This window comes from Prinia subflava, chromosome 5 (genome assembly GCF_021018805.1).
Source record: "Prinia subflava isolate CZ2003 ecotype Zambia chromosome 5, Cam_Psub_1.2, whole genome shotgun sequence".
Lineage (NCBI taxonomy): Eukaryota > Metazoa > Chordata > Aves > Passeriformes > Cisticolidae > Prinia > Prinia subflava.
In genome coordinates this window covers 58,167,667-58,183,145 of record NC_086251.1, presented here as the reverse complement: position 1 = coordinate 58,183,145, position 15,479 = coordinate 58,167,667, and the positions used below count along the sequence as shown (strand labels likewise).

Below are 15,479 nucleotides of genomic sequence, written 5' to 3'. Positions count from 1 at the left end.
GGCTCCCTGCCGTCCTATTGCTGGGACCACTCCGTCCAACCTGCCGCCAGCACCCTGAAGCGGGAGCCCCCCTCCCTCCCCTCCGCCTGCCTTCCCCGGGGCGGCAGGGCTGCTCTGCCCTGCCCGGGTCGGCGGGGCAGGGCGGCGGGGTCGCGGTCCCCGGGGAGCGGCCGGGGAGCCGCGGGGAGCGGGGCGGGGAGCGGGGCGGAGCGGAGCCTTCCGCCGTGATTGGCAGCGGCTGACAGTGAGTGGCAGCCCCGCCATGGAAACCCGGGAGCCAATCTGCCGAGCCCGCAGCAAATCAGCCGTTCCCGCAGCAGCGCGGCGGCGACGGGGAGCTGTGCTTGTGCCTTTTCTGGTTTCCTTTTCTTTTCTTTTTTTTTTTCCCTCCTTTTTTTTTTTTTTTTTCTCTCTCTCTTTCCCTCCCTCCCCCCCGCCCGCCCTCCCTCCCTGCTCCATCCTCCTCCGCCTCGCCCCTGCCCACCGCCCCCAGTCGCCGGAGCTGCCGAGCGGTCCCCATCGCCTCTCCGCCCTCCGCCGTCCCTCCCGCGGCAGCTCCGCCGGTGCCGGCGGAGGCAGCAGCGGAGCGAGGGGCGGCCCGGGGCCGCTGCCCCTTCCCCGCCGCGGGGCTGTGCGCGGTGGCGGCGGGCATCGCCGCGGGTGCGCGGAGCGCGGAGCGGAGCCCGGCGCCGCCTCCATGTTCCAGCTGCCCATCCTCAATTTCAGCCCGCAGCAGGTGGCCGGGGTATGCGAGACCCTGGAGGAGAGCGGGGACATCGAGCGCCTGGGGCGCTTCCTCTGGTCCCTGCCCGTGGCCCCCGCGGCCTGCGAGGCGCTCAACAAGAACGAGTCGGTGCTGAGAGCCCGGGCCATCGTGGCCTTCCACACGGGGAACTACCGGGAGCTCTACCACATCCTGGAGAACCACAAGTTCACCAAGGAGTCCCACGCCAAACTACAAGCCCTCTGGCTGGAAGCGCATTACCAGGAGGCGGAGAAGCTGCGGGGCCGACCCCTGGGACCGGTGGACAAGTACCGGGTGAGGAAGAAGTTCCCGCTGCCCCGCACCATCTGGGACGGCGAGCAGAAGACACATTGCTTCAAGGAGCGGACGAGGCATTTGCTGCGGGAGTGGTACCTGCAGGACCCTTACCCCAACCCCAGCAAAAAGCGGGAACTGGCTCAGGCTACGGGACTTACCCCCACGCAAGTGGGCAACTGGTTCAAAAACCGCCGGCAAAGGGACAGAGCAGCAGCCGCTAAGAACAGGTAAGGTGCTGCCCTTCCCGTCGGGACCCAGGTTCCCCCTTGGGGAGGCTTCGCCCCCGCCCGCCGAGGCCGGAGGCTGCGGGGAGGCGGTGCGAGGCTGCCGGCAGAGGATGGGGAAAACGAGCCCGGGAGATTTCTCCCCGGGAAATGCAGTGAGATAAAGCAGGAGCAGCGGGAAAGCGCTAAGGCTTTTTAATTACTTGGATTTAATAGGGGAGGATCCCCGCCCTGGGCTCTCTCTAGGCTGCCCTGTGGGGAAGCGGGACAGGGGGAGCAGGAGAGAGGGCTCCGGGAGCCACCGGCTGGAGCTGGCGGTAGAAGGGCCGTGTTCAGGGGCTGAGCGGAGACAAACCCCCTTCAAAGTTTTGCCCGGACATATAAATACCGGTTTGAGATATGTCCATCCTGAGAAGAGCCGGCCATGCCCTCTGCAGGCCCTGCCGCAGCCGCCGTGCCTTGTTCCTCCACCGGAGCCATCCGGGAACATTCCTTGGGATGTTGTTCTTGTTTCTATTTTTTATATGTAAATATATAATAGAAATACAGCGTATATATATATATATAAATGTTACAGAACAAAATCACGGCTCTAAATGAGCAGTGTTATCCCAACACTAGTGACACAAGCAGACGCCCCAGCAAGCAGGGGAGGGAGCAGAGTTACCCCTTTATCCCCTCCCCAGGATCCCGGGGTGGGGAAAATTCCCCTTCTCACCCCTCAGCCGGGCTGTCACACCTCGGGGACGTGGCTACTGTCACCCGGAGTCCTTTTTTATCAGCTAAGGGAAGATGTAAGGCCTACTGGACGGGAGACGCGCCTGGGAGCTGCTGCAGGGCATTACTGACCCTTAAGACGAGGCCCGGGTTGGGGGCAGCCTGCGGAGGGTGGGACAGCCTTTCCCTGGGTGTGACAGCCGAGGAGCGGGGCTGACCCTGCGGTGGGCACCGCTTTCTCAGAGCTGAGGAACTGGATATAGCCAGCTTCTCCTCTCTGCTGTCACTGGTATAACTGGTGAGAGCCGGAGGTCGGGGGCAGCGGGTCGGGGGAGCCCCTGGAGGGGACACCGGGGGCTGCCGGAGGGTGCCGGGGTGCGCAGGGCGGGCGGTGATGCTGTGTGTGCCGCTTCCTTGCAGGCTACAGCAGCAGGTCCTAACGCAGGGCTCGGTGCGCTCGCTGCAAGCGGAGGAGGAGAGCGGCGGGGAGGCGGTGGGGGCCGCCTCCAGCCCCGCAGCCAGCCTCTCCAGCAAAGCGGCCACCTCCGCCATCTCCATCACTTCCAGCGACAGTGAATGTGACATCTGACACCACCGCCACGGCAAAGCGGGGGCAGCGGCAGGCCCGGCTCACCGGTGCCTGCACACACGGCCGGAGCAGCGGGGCTGGCAGCGCCCGGCGCGGGCGCCCAACGCGGGGTACGGGGCCCTCCCCGGCCGCCCGCCCGCGCCTCCCTCCCAGCCCCGCAGCAGACTGCATTGAAAAACGTAATTAAAATCGTTGTCGCCTTTATTTTGAAGGATTTGCAGAATTGATGCCTAAAAAGAAATAATTAAAGAAAGTCGAGGAAACGTAAAATTAAAAAAAAAAAAAATTAAAAAATATTAATGCCAAGTTGCAAAATGTCTGAGCCCCTGCCCTTATCCCGCGGGGTTGTTTCATGTTGAAAAGACGCTGTTCTTTTGGTTGGTTTTGCTTTACTTTAAAGGGTTTTTTACATATATATATATAATGTTTATTTACTTATTTAAGGGATTGCTATGGTAGATTTTTTCTATTATTATTATTAATTATTATTATTATTTTTGGCTTGTTCTCTATGTGCACAGGTGACTTGTAGAGCATGTGCAGGACGAAACTGTATGAAGCAGCCTAAAACCATAATAAAATATTTGGTGAACGACCCTCGCATCTGCTTTGAAATGACGGTGTCGCTCTCAAGCCCGCCGGTTTCCGCAGAGCAGATCTCCGAGGCCACGGGTATTTCAGCAGCAGCTCGGCAGGAACCGAACCGGCCGGTCCTCGGGACCGGGGGTGATGTCCGTGCCAGGCAGGGAGCCGGGAGGAGCCGGGATGAGGCGAGAGGAGCGGGAACGGGGCTGGCGGGGGATGCGGGTGCCCGAGGAAGGGAAGGAGGCGGCATCGCCGCTGCTGCTTTTCTCCCGAGGGTTGAATCTTTGGGGATTATCGGAGGCGAACTTTCTGAGAGGAACGAGGGGGGAAAAAATGAAAAAGATAATATTATGGAGAGGCATGGTTGGGGCACAGCCCCGCCGGGGAAGCTAGGCTTCCTCCCTCACCTGGCAAAGGCAAGGAGAAGATGGGGAATTAACAGTTCTCCATGGCAGTGAAAGGCCAATACGGGGGCGAAATCACCCCAAATCGTGACCCCTGCGATGTGCCCGTGGCTGTCCCCACCATCCGCCTCCCTCGCTTTGTTTTGCGGCGCTTTTGCCGGAGGAGACCAAACGCCAGGTCCAAGAAGCGTGCTAAGCTTTTTTCCCCAGCAGAAGGATTTTATATTATACAATTTGACATTGATCTTTAAATCGCCTGAGCTGTGCTTTTTTTGTCTTCTCGGTCTCATCGCGTTTACTTCCCTGTCCTCAGAGAGATGCCTCCCCGGTAAGCTGATTGCTCGGCTCGTTTTATTTAGCAGCCGAAGCCTGGCACCGGGGGAAGCCGAGCAGCGCTGGGAGCGGGAGATGCCCCGGCTCCCGCTCGGCTCCGGCTGCCTGCAAGGGCAGCGGCCGGGGGGGCACAGGGGCGTTTCAGCTCCGTGGTAGTTTAATTCAGTCCTCCTCCCTTTTATCGGGAGGTATATTCCCGTCTCGGAGATGATTTCCCCCTCTCTGCCTAAGTTTGAATTTAAAACCCGGATTCAAGGCGTTTACACTCCCCATGCCTAAATCTGCGTTCCGTCCCCGAATGCATGTGCCTTGGTTTTCCTTACAGACTATTCCAGGGATGGGGGACGTAGCAGGAATTTTTTAGCTGTTTTTTTTCAAGTCAATTTACAGGCAGCCCTATCCCTGGTGAGGTGTAACAGGCAAATAATTCACATTTTAGGAGCGCGGGAGGGTCGGATCGCAGGGCGGGGAGCGAGGGCAGAGTAGGAGTCTCCACCTGCCTTTGGGGTACCCACCTGTGGGAGGGTCCGGAGCGCACTTTGCACCCCAAACCCTGAGGTTTGTTGCCTCCTGAACCCCACCGGATTTAAGCCGTGCAAGAAGAGCCCTGCTGTGCTGTTTAAGCCTCAAAGGACGCGTGGGGTTTTGCCTTGGGTTTGGGGTTCGCTGATAGGCAGCCCTTCCCACCCATCAGGTTGTTTTGGGAGCAAAAGCGGCGTTCGCCATCAAAACGGAATCTGCTGAAATACATCGTGTTCTTTCTTTATTTCTTTTCTTCCCCGGGAAATCGGTGAATTGGATTCAATTTCTCGGTCGGCTTCTGCAGGCAGAGTAGCAGCGCTTATTGTGGGGAATTAAAGATCTAAAGAGAGCGGAGAGCACATGCGCTCAGCGTCTGGTAACGTGGGATTTCCTTCCAACTAAAAAACCACCTGGAATTTATTCACTGGGCAGCGGGGATGATATTGTCTCTTTGATATTGTCTCTATTGACAAAGGGTTTGAGTGTCATGCAGGATGCGGGATCTCCCGAGTGGGCAGTGCAGGGACCCTCCCGCGGATGCTGGAGGCAAGAACACAAACCAAGCCCTTCGGAAAGAGCGGCCGGGGCGGGGAAAGGAGCGCGGAGCCCCCTTGGGAAGAGCAGCCCCGCTGCCCGGCCTTGCTCGCTGTGGGAGAACGCGAGAACCGAGCGTGTCCCTGCTCCGCTTCTCCCGCCGGAGCTCTGCAGGGGCCATGGGGCTGCGCCGGCGCCTTTAGTTCGACCAATAAGACCCAAAATAAAAAAAACAAACCGCGTTTTCCCCACCCCGTCCCCCCGTTTGTTTTTTTTCCAGCTGCCCTTTATCTTCCCTTATTGAAAGTGAATGTCCGTCCCCTGGCTTTTTCAGCATTTTTTTCTCCCCTAAAGATCAGCCCAAGCCGTCGCCCTCCCGAGCCTCTGGTTGTTTTAAAACTAATAATAATTATAAATGGATAAGAGTGAAGGAGCTTGTATTTACATTAAACAAAACGCTCCGAAAAGGGTCACTAAAAAGTCTGCCTTGACCCCTCTCTCTGCGGTTTAACAAAGAAGAAAAATATTGTATCAAAAGTGAAGTGAATGGGGAAGGCGGAGAAGAGAAACAGCTTTTCCTCTCTTCAGCTAGGAAGGGGGGAGAAATGTTTGAATATTTCCGTTTCTTTTGAGAATCGGGGCAGCCCCGGGCAGGGCTGAATGGGAAAGTCTTGTAAGCGGCCTGGGAGGCTGTCAAACTGCTCAGAGGTAATCACTGCTAATGAAGGGGTCTCCAGCCCTCCCTGGGACAAAGGATGCTTGCGAGTGCTAGCCGGGACTGAATACCTAATAAGTTTGCAAGGGGGAAAAAAATGAGTGAGCTGTCCATAAATTGATTTTGCAAGAGAAAACAAATCAAAACAAAACAAAACAAACCTACAAAACCCAAAAAAACCAAAACCAAAAACAAAAAATCACCAAAAAACCCCCCAAACCCCACCTTGCAACAACAACCAAAAAAATTAAACAACCAAAAAAACCCACCCCAAACCAAAAACCAAAAACCAAAAACAGAAAAAAACCACAAAAAAGAAAACAAAACAAAAAAACCAAAAAAACCAACAAAAAACCCCCCCAAAAATCCCAAAACAACAAGCAAACAAACACCCCATCCCAAAAAAAAAGAAAAAAAAAGAAAGAAAAAAAAGAAAAAAAAAGAAAGAAAAAAAAGAAAAAAAAGAAAAGAAAAAAAAGAAAAAAAAGAAAGAAAAAAAAGAAAAAAAAGAAAAAAAAGAAAAGAAAAAAAAAGAAAAAAAGAAAAAAAGAAAAGAAAAGAAGAAAAGAAAAAAAAAAAAAAAAAAAAAAAAAAAAAAAAAAAAAAAAAAAAAAAAAAGCTTGCAGGTTGGGAAGAGAGCCTGGATCTGGTGCAGCAGTAGGACAGAAGGCCACTTATCCAGGGAGCATTGTCCCAGTCCCACACTGCAGAGGAGGACTGCTGCTGCTTGCGGTGGAAATTGGGTTGGAGGGAGGGCTGGGGGATGCAAGAACCCTGGAAAGGCCACACCAGGCTCTCCATGGCGGGGGTACTGGCCCAGCTGCTGCCTGGTCCCTGCGGGTGCTCCCTGCACACCCATCCTTATGGTCCAGCTTGCACAGCCCTTGCAGAGCCTTCATCCCATCCTCATCCCACAGCCCAGTCCCACAAAAGGGACTGTTCCCTATTTGTTCTGCCACTGCTTTTGCCCCTTGTGTACCCAAGGTGTTTTCTTTGCAGAACAGAAAAAGGGGGTGTCTGGAAGTCTGCTGAATATTGCACCACCCACAGCACTTCTCTCAGCTGGGAGGGCTCCTGCACAAAGGGGCAGCTTTAGCTTGCTGGCCTGGGGTGCTGGGAGATGTAAGAGGGGGCTGGGTTCAGGGGGAAACTGTGTGACAAGAAGAGCGTTTGTGTGTCATAGCTGTGGGAAGCAGGAGAGTGAGCCGCGTTTTGGACGTTTCACGCATCCAATTAAGGGCTTGGGAGGATCAGACTCTCGCAGATCCAGTTACCCCTGGCTGCTGCTGGGGTAATACCGTGAGAGAGAGCGTAATACTCCCCAGACGTGTCTGCCCCGCCTCCCAGCAATGCTGGCTTTGCCATGTTCCTGTTATTTCTTTCTTCTCCAGGAGAAGAGCCATGCGTGTTTGCTGGAGAGGAGGATGGAGGAGCCAGAGGTCAAAGGGAATGGTCACTGTGGGGTGCAGGAGCTGCCCAACTTTGACCTGTCCTTTCCCCTGTCCCTTCCCCGAGGCTGCCCTGCAGCCCCAGCACCCCGAAGGAGCCTGAACCCTGGGCTGACCTTGGTGTGCCCCCACGAGGGTGAGACCGAGCTGAGGACCCAGGGAAGAAACATTTCATCTTAGATCCTCCGAGGCTTACAGCACTTTGCACTCTATCAGTGTTTATTCTTGACACCAGGGTAACAGAGAAAGCCCGTGGATGTATATTCCCTTCTGTCAGGACTGGCTGCAAAACCCCCAGTCAAAGCTCAGGAAAAGGTTTCCCTTCCTTCATCACTAGCTGCATCCAGTCTAAACTCCCCCAAACTGCAGAAATTCCCCAGAAAGCTAATTTTAACCCTGCTGCCTTCTGATCTGTGACATAGGCCTCTCTGCACACATTTTCCCCTTCAAGAAATGCAGTTTGGAAGGAAATTTCCAGCTTCAAACCATATAAAAGCAAAGTGGGTTCACATATTTGTCATCTCTGCCTCTTCCTAGAAGTGGGAGCCCATAATCCTCCACACTTTGTTAATTTTCTCCTTACACTAAGCAGAGCTGGTGCCATTCCATCCCACTGGAGTCAGCCCAGAGCATCAGCCCTCACCACTGTTTCCACTATTTCTGTCCCAGAAATCCTAAAAATTGTGCCAGTCACCCAGTGCTCTCCCTTTACAGGCTCTTCTCTCACTGTATGGAGTAAAACCCAGGGGACTTTCCTTTTATTTGGGATTGTCCAACAGTGCTGAGCTAAACCCACTTCTGTGGGTGATCCTCACACCCAGCATGGGTGGGGTGGGATCCTCACCCTCCCCACTTACTGCTGAGAGAAAAGCATCTCCTTTCCAGCAGTGCCCAAGGAGGGGCTTGGTGGGACCTCCAGGACTTCCTCCCCACTGGGCAGCCAAATAAATGGTGTCAGACAAGACTTGCAGCTCACTATCCCCAAAATCTGATTTTACAACTCATTTTCAGGCAACCGGGACAGCCTTATCATGAGGGTGTCCATATGGAGACCAGACTTAAGGGTTGGTCTCTCTTTTTTCTATCTCACCTTCATCCAGCACCCGCTCCTGACTGAGAAACACCTGGCAGGGTTTTATCTCTTTGTTGTCCCAGTACAGACTTGCCATGGAGCAGGAGGACACTCTGCCATGTCTGTGCTATTAGATGACGTGTCCTGATACTGCTGCCTGCTGGTGGGGTCACTGCTCCATGATTTTCAGCCCCCTCACCCTCCCAGTAAGGTGTCTGTGTCCACGGGGAAGACTCTGCATGCCGTGCTAGCTACTGAGCTGTGCCCTACGGATGGTGTGAGACAGACCAGCTCAGCCTGCTCTGAGGCAAACCCGAGCCAGGGACTCTTCTAACATTTTAATAGGATAAGTGGTGAACCTCAGTGCCCTCATATGCTTTAATGTACAGATACAGCCAGACTAAATCACTTGAGACATCCCAAACAGCCTAAAGGATTTAGACACATCTCTTTATTTCCATTTAAAGCTGTTCCTCTTGATACCCCCTTCTTTTTTCTCCCTTTTTTTTTTTTTTAACAGTCTAATATAAAGCAAAGATGTGAGAAAATAGGTTATAATAATCTAGAGGTAGCAGCAGAATGGAGGCATCTATTTGTCCTGAGCACCCAAATCTCATTTGCACTGGTCTCAGAAGTTCAACCACTTTGAAAACTCCACAAAAGCTGGATAAAGGTTTCAGAGTGGAGCCTCTAAGAGACAAACAGCCACTGCTGGGGTCTGCATGCACGCACAGGTATTGATCAGCAGAACGAGCTTCTCAGCCTTTATTCAATAACTCCATAGTAACCCCAATGGCACACTATCTGGGGTTTCTCTAGGACGAGCAGGAAGTTTTAAGCCAGCACTACCTTCTCTTTTTCAAGACCTGTTGATTTCAACAGAGAGCTCTACAACAGGAGAGCAGAACTTGATTTTTTTTCATCTGGAAGCCTTTTGCTGGTCTGAATCTTCTCTCAATGCCATTAGTGGTTCCAGTCAGTTCAAAGCCATACCATTCCTCCCAGTTTCACAGAGTGAAATGTGTGTGCTTCTTCAGAAGCAATTCTTGAAATGCTTTCATAACACGTAGTTGTAATACCAAGGTAGCTGAGGGTGGAATGAGAGCTCTTCTTTGGAACTCTGGGAGGGCAACTCCTCGTTAAATGTACATTGAACCAGCCACACACAGGGACACACAGCTCCAGTGTGTCTCTCCACCTCAGAGAAACACAAGAACACACAACAATTCCTCAGGGAGCAGATCACTGTATCTACAGGCTGGAAAAAAAGCCTTCACATAAACATCTCTATCAGGACATTTATACTGGAAACTCCTCTTCAGGCCAGGTTGTTTCTTCAATTTGAAGACTTTATGGGTTGTTCTTCAAAATTACCTTAGCTTGCAACCCCTTTCTCTACCACACCTTCCACCAGTACAGGTCAGCAGCCAGTCCCTGGAGCCACCCTGGGGACAGATGTCCCCAAACTGGCGTGGAGGGGGTTGATCTGCAGGGCTGCAGAGTGGTCAGTGGAGAGAGCCGGGCTCAGGTTGGTGACTCAGGGCTCCTAATCCCGCTCTGGTTCCGCTGGCGCTGTAATCCAGCCCCGTCAGTCAGGCTGTGTTGCCTGGAGAGCCGGCCCCATCCTCCTCCCCCTCTGTCCTTAGCAGCAAGGAGATCTAGGCAGTTTTAACCAAGATCATCTCTCTAATCAAGTTCACTGTCTGCCAAGGCTCGTCTCTGCCTATTGACCGCAGAGTGAGAGGAGACTCCTGAGGCCAGGGTTGATTTCTGTGAGTATTGTTCCCACTCAGTCCGTGATCCTTTTTATCCCCTGAGAGCCCCAAGTGCCGGAGGAGTGATGCAAACCAATTTGGTTGTTAAGCTGAAACTGCTGGAGTGTTTCCTGGCAGACTCAGGTGGCAGGTCACTCTTGGGTCAGAGGGGCTTCAGGGTGGGATGTCTTCTGCGAGGAATGGTTCTTGAAGCAACACTAGAACCACATTAAGAGAACAAACCTCATGGCTTCTTGGTGGATCTTATTGTTTTTTAACTTTTTAAAGCTATTTTCCCAGTAATATTTCCATTTATTACTAGTTAATGCTAATAAACCTTCCTATTACAGTATTTTAGCCATTTTCTGCAATTTTCTTTAAGCTTTGCTACTGATGGAAAATCATTTTCTCTTTGTTAAAGAGGTGAGCCACAGGAGCTCTGCTAAAAATCTTCCCCAGAGCAGCATCCTTGGTGTGCACCAGACTTGATGGGTATGGCTGTTTACAAGCATCAGGTCTTGCCTTTCACCCTTCCTTCAGCACACATTGGCTTTCAAGTGTCTGATCTCAAAATTAAGTGTTTGTAGGGCTGGGGCTTTAAGCAGATGAAATATTAAAAATTTAGGTTTTTAGCGCAGTCTCAGAGTAAAGTGAATGAGCTGCTCTGCCTGTGGCTTGTTTTTTTAGAGGCAAAGTATTTGTTCTATTACTTATTGATGTTGCTAATTGCCATCTGAGGGTTTGGAGGGGCAGGGCAGCAGGCTGCGTTGCTGGATGTGGAGCCCTTCTGAGATAAATGAGCTCTGAGAAGCAGAGGATTTGCTGTAGCAGCTCTGGAATATGGGCTGCATTTTGCAGTATGTGCTGCATTTTGCAGTATGTGCTGCATTTTTGCAAAGGGACCCAGTGCTCTCCATCTCCTTGCAGAGAGAGAACTGCTGGTGCTCAGCTCTTTTGTTTAGGAAGCCACAAAATGCAGTCACCTCATTTTAAAAACCTGAATTTGAAAATGCTGACCCAAGAGTTTAGGTTTGGGCCATGCTTGAATGCTTGCATGTTCACTTTCCTGAACCAAAACCAGATTCTTCTCCCTCTCTCATGCCCACACACATCACACAGAGGGAGGAGGCTGTGATGGAGGGAGCTCTTAGTGTTCTGTCTAAACTAAATGTCCATTATGGAAATAAACATGCTCGAGGAAGAAAAAAAAAGCCATTGCATCCACATTAGCCATTGAATGGGTTATTACTTTACATGTACAGTATATAACTTTTCATACAGCTGATATCTCTCGTATTGGAGCATGAACATTAACCTTCTACAGTTCACCTTGGTTTGCAAACTGCAAGAATCAATTCTCCTAAGATGGATGTTCACATCTAGTTAGCTTTCTGCATTATCTCAGCTGGAGAGGTCACTAAAAATAGTTGTATAGCACTTTAAATTTTCAACAGGGAGACTTTATTATCGTTTAGATCCATCATCGCTGCTTTACCTACCACGGTTCTTCCAGCTGAAATAATGCAAAGAGCTGGTAGTGGCTAAGTGTTTTCAGAGTTCATGCACTGATGAGCAGGACAGCTTGGACAATATCTGAATAGCTGGCAACAGGAAACTGAGCAAGCTGCATGGACAGTGTAACACTGGTTCAGTAAATCCCCACTGCTTCAACTATTTCATCAAAAATTCATTTATTTTTTTTTCTGCAGCCCTGCACTGCAGAAGCAGGGCTGATCTGTCACCGTGTGCTGCCCTGATCCTGCACTGTCACCTTCATGATCAGCAGTCCCCATCCTCCCTGCAGTCCTGCTGCTGTCAGTGGGATGTTTGTGGTGCCAGGAAACATCGAGGGGCTGCAGGATCCTACTCTCATTGTGTGGCACAGGGTGACAGAGGAAAGGCAGTGCTGCAGCGTGATTTTCATTTGATATCTTTACTGCTTTTAACAATTTCCTGTGCTTTGTTACAAATAAGTCACCTTGCCAAGGCCCTTGCAGCCTTCCAGGCATTACAGCTGGCTGTTCACGTGTCACCTCTACGTGTCACTGCATACATGGGGTTGGAGGGATACATTCTGTCTGTTCAGGTTGGTTTGTGTTGCAGGACTGACCCAGTCATTGTGAGGTTTCTGAGTTTCACCTTCCAAGCACACACACATGAGAGCTCAGTGCCCTGGCCCAGGGCCCCGGTCCAGCTGCTCACTCTGGCATTGCTGATCTTGTTTGCACTTGTAGAATATTTATTTAAGCTGTGAGGGCAAGGCTCAGAGAGGACAAGAAGTGCCTGGCAGCACAAGCAAAGTATCAGAAGACACCAAGAGTGATGGAGGAGAGGGATTCCTTCATTACATTGCAAAGTAGGCGTGAATAATGAATTGCTTTCATTTCTTTAATAGAATGGTATTAATTATCTGTTGCATAACTAAATAAACTATATTTCCATCAGTATTAATTGCTGAGATCTACATTGCATCTCGCAGTCACTTCAAGCCAGAACCAAACATATCTTAAGATGAGAAGAGAGGTTCTTGTTGACTTCCATGACCATTAGATCAATTCCTTCTACAACAGCATGATAATTTAACTCTCAGGGCTTTAATTAGCTGGACATTAAAAACTTTGTAACAAGCTGCACAACAGAACCTCAGAAAAGTCTTTTTCCACCCTTGCAATTCTGGATGGTATCTCCAGAAGCGGCTGTGCTGCCAAGCATTAAGAAAATCCAGAGAGGAGCTCTCACTGCTTGGACCTCAGGGAGATGGACTACAGCTTCCTTTTGGAGCTAGAAGGAAACTCTTGTGATGGGTATGAAAGTGGATGAAATCACAGAATCATAGAATGGTTTGGTTTGGAAAGGATTTAAAGACCATCCGACCTGCTGCCATGGGCAGGGACATCTTCCCCTATCCCAGGTTGCTCCAAGCCCTATCCTACCTGCCCTGGAGCACTTCCAGGGATGGGATACCCACAGCTCCAGTCAAATTAAAATTAGCCATTATGCAGAAGCCTGGGATTATTTTCAACTACCAGCCCTTTCATCTTTGTGAGGGATGGAAGAAGTACACAGCTCTGGGTGTTGTGTGCTGTTATTCCTGTCTCTCATTTCTGCCTCAGAGAAGTTTCAGAAACTGGTCTTAGAAAAATGAGCTACCTGTAATTTTTATCTTGCAATTTTTTATTCACAAGGGGAGTCCTTCAACGGGTGCTGTTCTTAGCAAGTCAGGACTGATCACATCCAGCTGGCATCTCCTACCAACCCAGGATGAAAGCTCCAGTTTCCAAGGAAGCTGATAGACCTTTAAGTCAGGGTTAAGTTGTCAATACACCAAATTAGCAAAGCTTTTAGTAAAAGTCAGCAAATGCAGAAGTCTGTGAGCTGAGGGCCATGCTGACATGGTGGGTCAGTCATGGCTCTGGTGTCCCACGAGGACAAAGCACACAGCCACCCTGACATTGCCCATGCTCACAGGACAACTGTGAGCCCCAACCCACACCCTCAGAGTGCCACCCACCTTGGGGCACTGCAATCCCTGCAGCACTGAGGCTTTAGAGGTACCAGACCCCCAAACAAACAGGATTTGGAGCAAGTCTGAAGCACTTGGAGGAAGTACTTGGAGGTTCTCATGGTGGATCCTCTGCCCTGGAGTGCCTGTTTGCTCATCACAAACCCTCCCTTGTCCGTGTGCTCGTTCCTCCAGCATCTTTTCAACCCCTGTGGTCCCCTCCTCTCTGCTCCTCCTCTTTTCCAGCCCTCTCCCATCACCCTTGGACAGGCCCTCTCCCCATTTCTCTCTGGAGCTTATCCAATCCCCCTGAGGCCCAAAGAAAGACCTGGCACCAAGGTGGACCCCTCTGCTAACCAGACACACCTTTTCCACCCCCTGTCCTTGTCACACCAGGCCCAGAGGGGAACTTGGCCTGGCAGCAGGAGGAGGTGCCAGAAAAGAGCAGAACACCCTGGTCCTGGGAGGATCCCCACAGCGAGGGACTTTTTGAGACAGAAAAGGATTTCCCACCCACCAAGGCCCCTTTCAATTGTGAAAGATTTACCACCCAGAGCATCTCCTGTCTCAGCACACCCAAAGGTGGCGCTGATTGTCACAGCATCGCCTGTCTGGAAGTTCTGCTGTGAGCACCTTTTCTTGCATCATATGTAAGAAAAAAAGCAAGAAAAAATTAAGCATTTTGTTTCTCTCCAGCTGTAGCAGTCACCCATCTCTTGGAAGTGTGTAAACCCCCTGAGTTCGTGAATATTAATTCAAATATTTTCCCATTCAATTATTAACAGTGAAAGCAATGATTATTTTCCTTCTGGATGTCTTCTGGATGTCAAATTTACAAACAGATGCAAAGGTTGTCACACATAAGAGAGATCCAATGTTGATTAAAATGTGTTATGCAGAGAGTTTATGGGCATACTGGGACATATGTCCATGGATAATGCATTTTTTATCTTAGATGTTTTTAGGGCTGCAGATGAAAGGTTTAACAAGCTGGAGAAGACCCCACTGAAAGAAATAGAGGATTTCAAAGGAAAAAAGATATTTTCCTAACAGGTTTTCAGTCTCTACCCTCACTCCACTGAAAGACTCCCATTTCTGTGCCTTATCTCAGAAGAGCATTTCCACATTGAATTGCCAGCAAAGTGAGCAGGGGACTGCAGGTGTCCCAGTCCATGCTGAGTGCAGAGCACAGCAGAGCCCTGAGGGTGGCCTTGGTGACACAGAGGAATGGACAGGATGGTCAGCAAGGTGTGGAGGAGCCTCTGCCTGGTGTTCAGACCCTGACAGGCCCTGTGGCACATTCAGATGTGTTTGCACCCCCTTTCCATCCACCCCTCTGGGTGTGCCCAGGGGAAGAGGTTCGCACTGCCCCCATGTCTGTGCAGCTGATTTCAGAGCCCAAAGCTCAATGTTCCATTTCCCCACTGACATGAGCAGCTCCCCTGGTGCTACTGCTGGGCCAAAAATGGGCAAATTCAGTCCGAGGAGAGGAGGTGGTGCTGGGGCACACAAAAAACAGCCCCCAAGGACCCTCCCTTTGCCTTTTGGGAAGGGGCAGCAGCCTGGATTAGAGCTAAACGGATTTGTGCTTGCAGGACCCTGGGTCTCTAATTGGGTTTTTTTTTTCTTTTTAATTCCTGTAATCCTGGATGATTTGGAGCAGATGCTTCGAGATTACTGCCAGGGCCCAAAGGTGACTGCAGGAAAAAAACCAGTCAAGCCTGGCTGAGCAGCACAGTGGGTTGGGGGTGCTGCTGTCCTCGGGGGGCTTCCCCCCTGCTTAGAGGGGCTGCAGCACCAGCAGGGCTTGGCCTGAGCTGGCTTTTGGACCTGCCCCAGGATTTGGAGTTACTGGAAGTTGTTTTGCTCTCCCAGCAGCCTGCAGGTGGGGGAGGACGGAGCCCATTTCCCAGGAGGTGGATGATGGAAAAGACAAAACCATACGGAGTTGCCAGAGAGAGTTCATTTTCCTGCCTGCTCCCGAGCATGTGTGAAAATCCCCTGGGTGTTGGCAGCAGCCCTCACACCTGAAAGCCCA

General features: G+C 51.2%; 1 protein-coding gene across 1 annotated transcript; it reads left to right on the top strand.

Annotated features, from left to right (window-relative positions):
* The first annotated feature begins 598 nt into the window (after positions 1–598).
* On the top strand, positions 599–2,889 carry SIX6 (SIX homeobox 6). The gene is made up of 2 exons (XM_063397378.1): positions 599–1,269; positions 2,404–2,889. Exons 1-2 carry the CDS (start codon positions 698–700, stop codon positions 2,570–2,572), a joined length of 741 nt encoding a protein of 246 aa, XP_063253448.1. The 5' UTR covers positions 599–697; the 3' UTR covers positions 2,573–2,889.
* Positions 2,890–15,479: the final 12,590 nt, after the last annotated feature.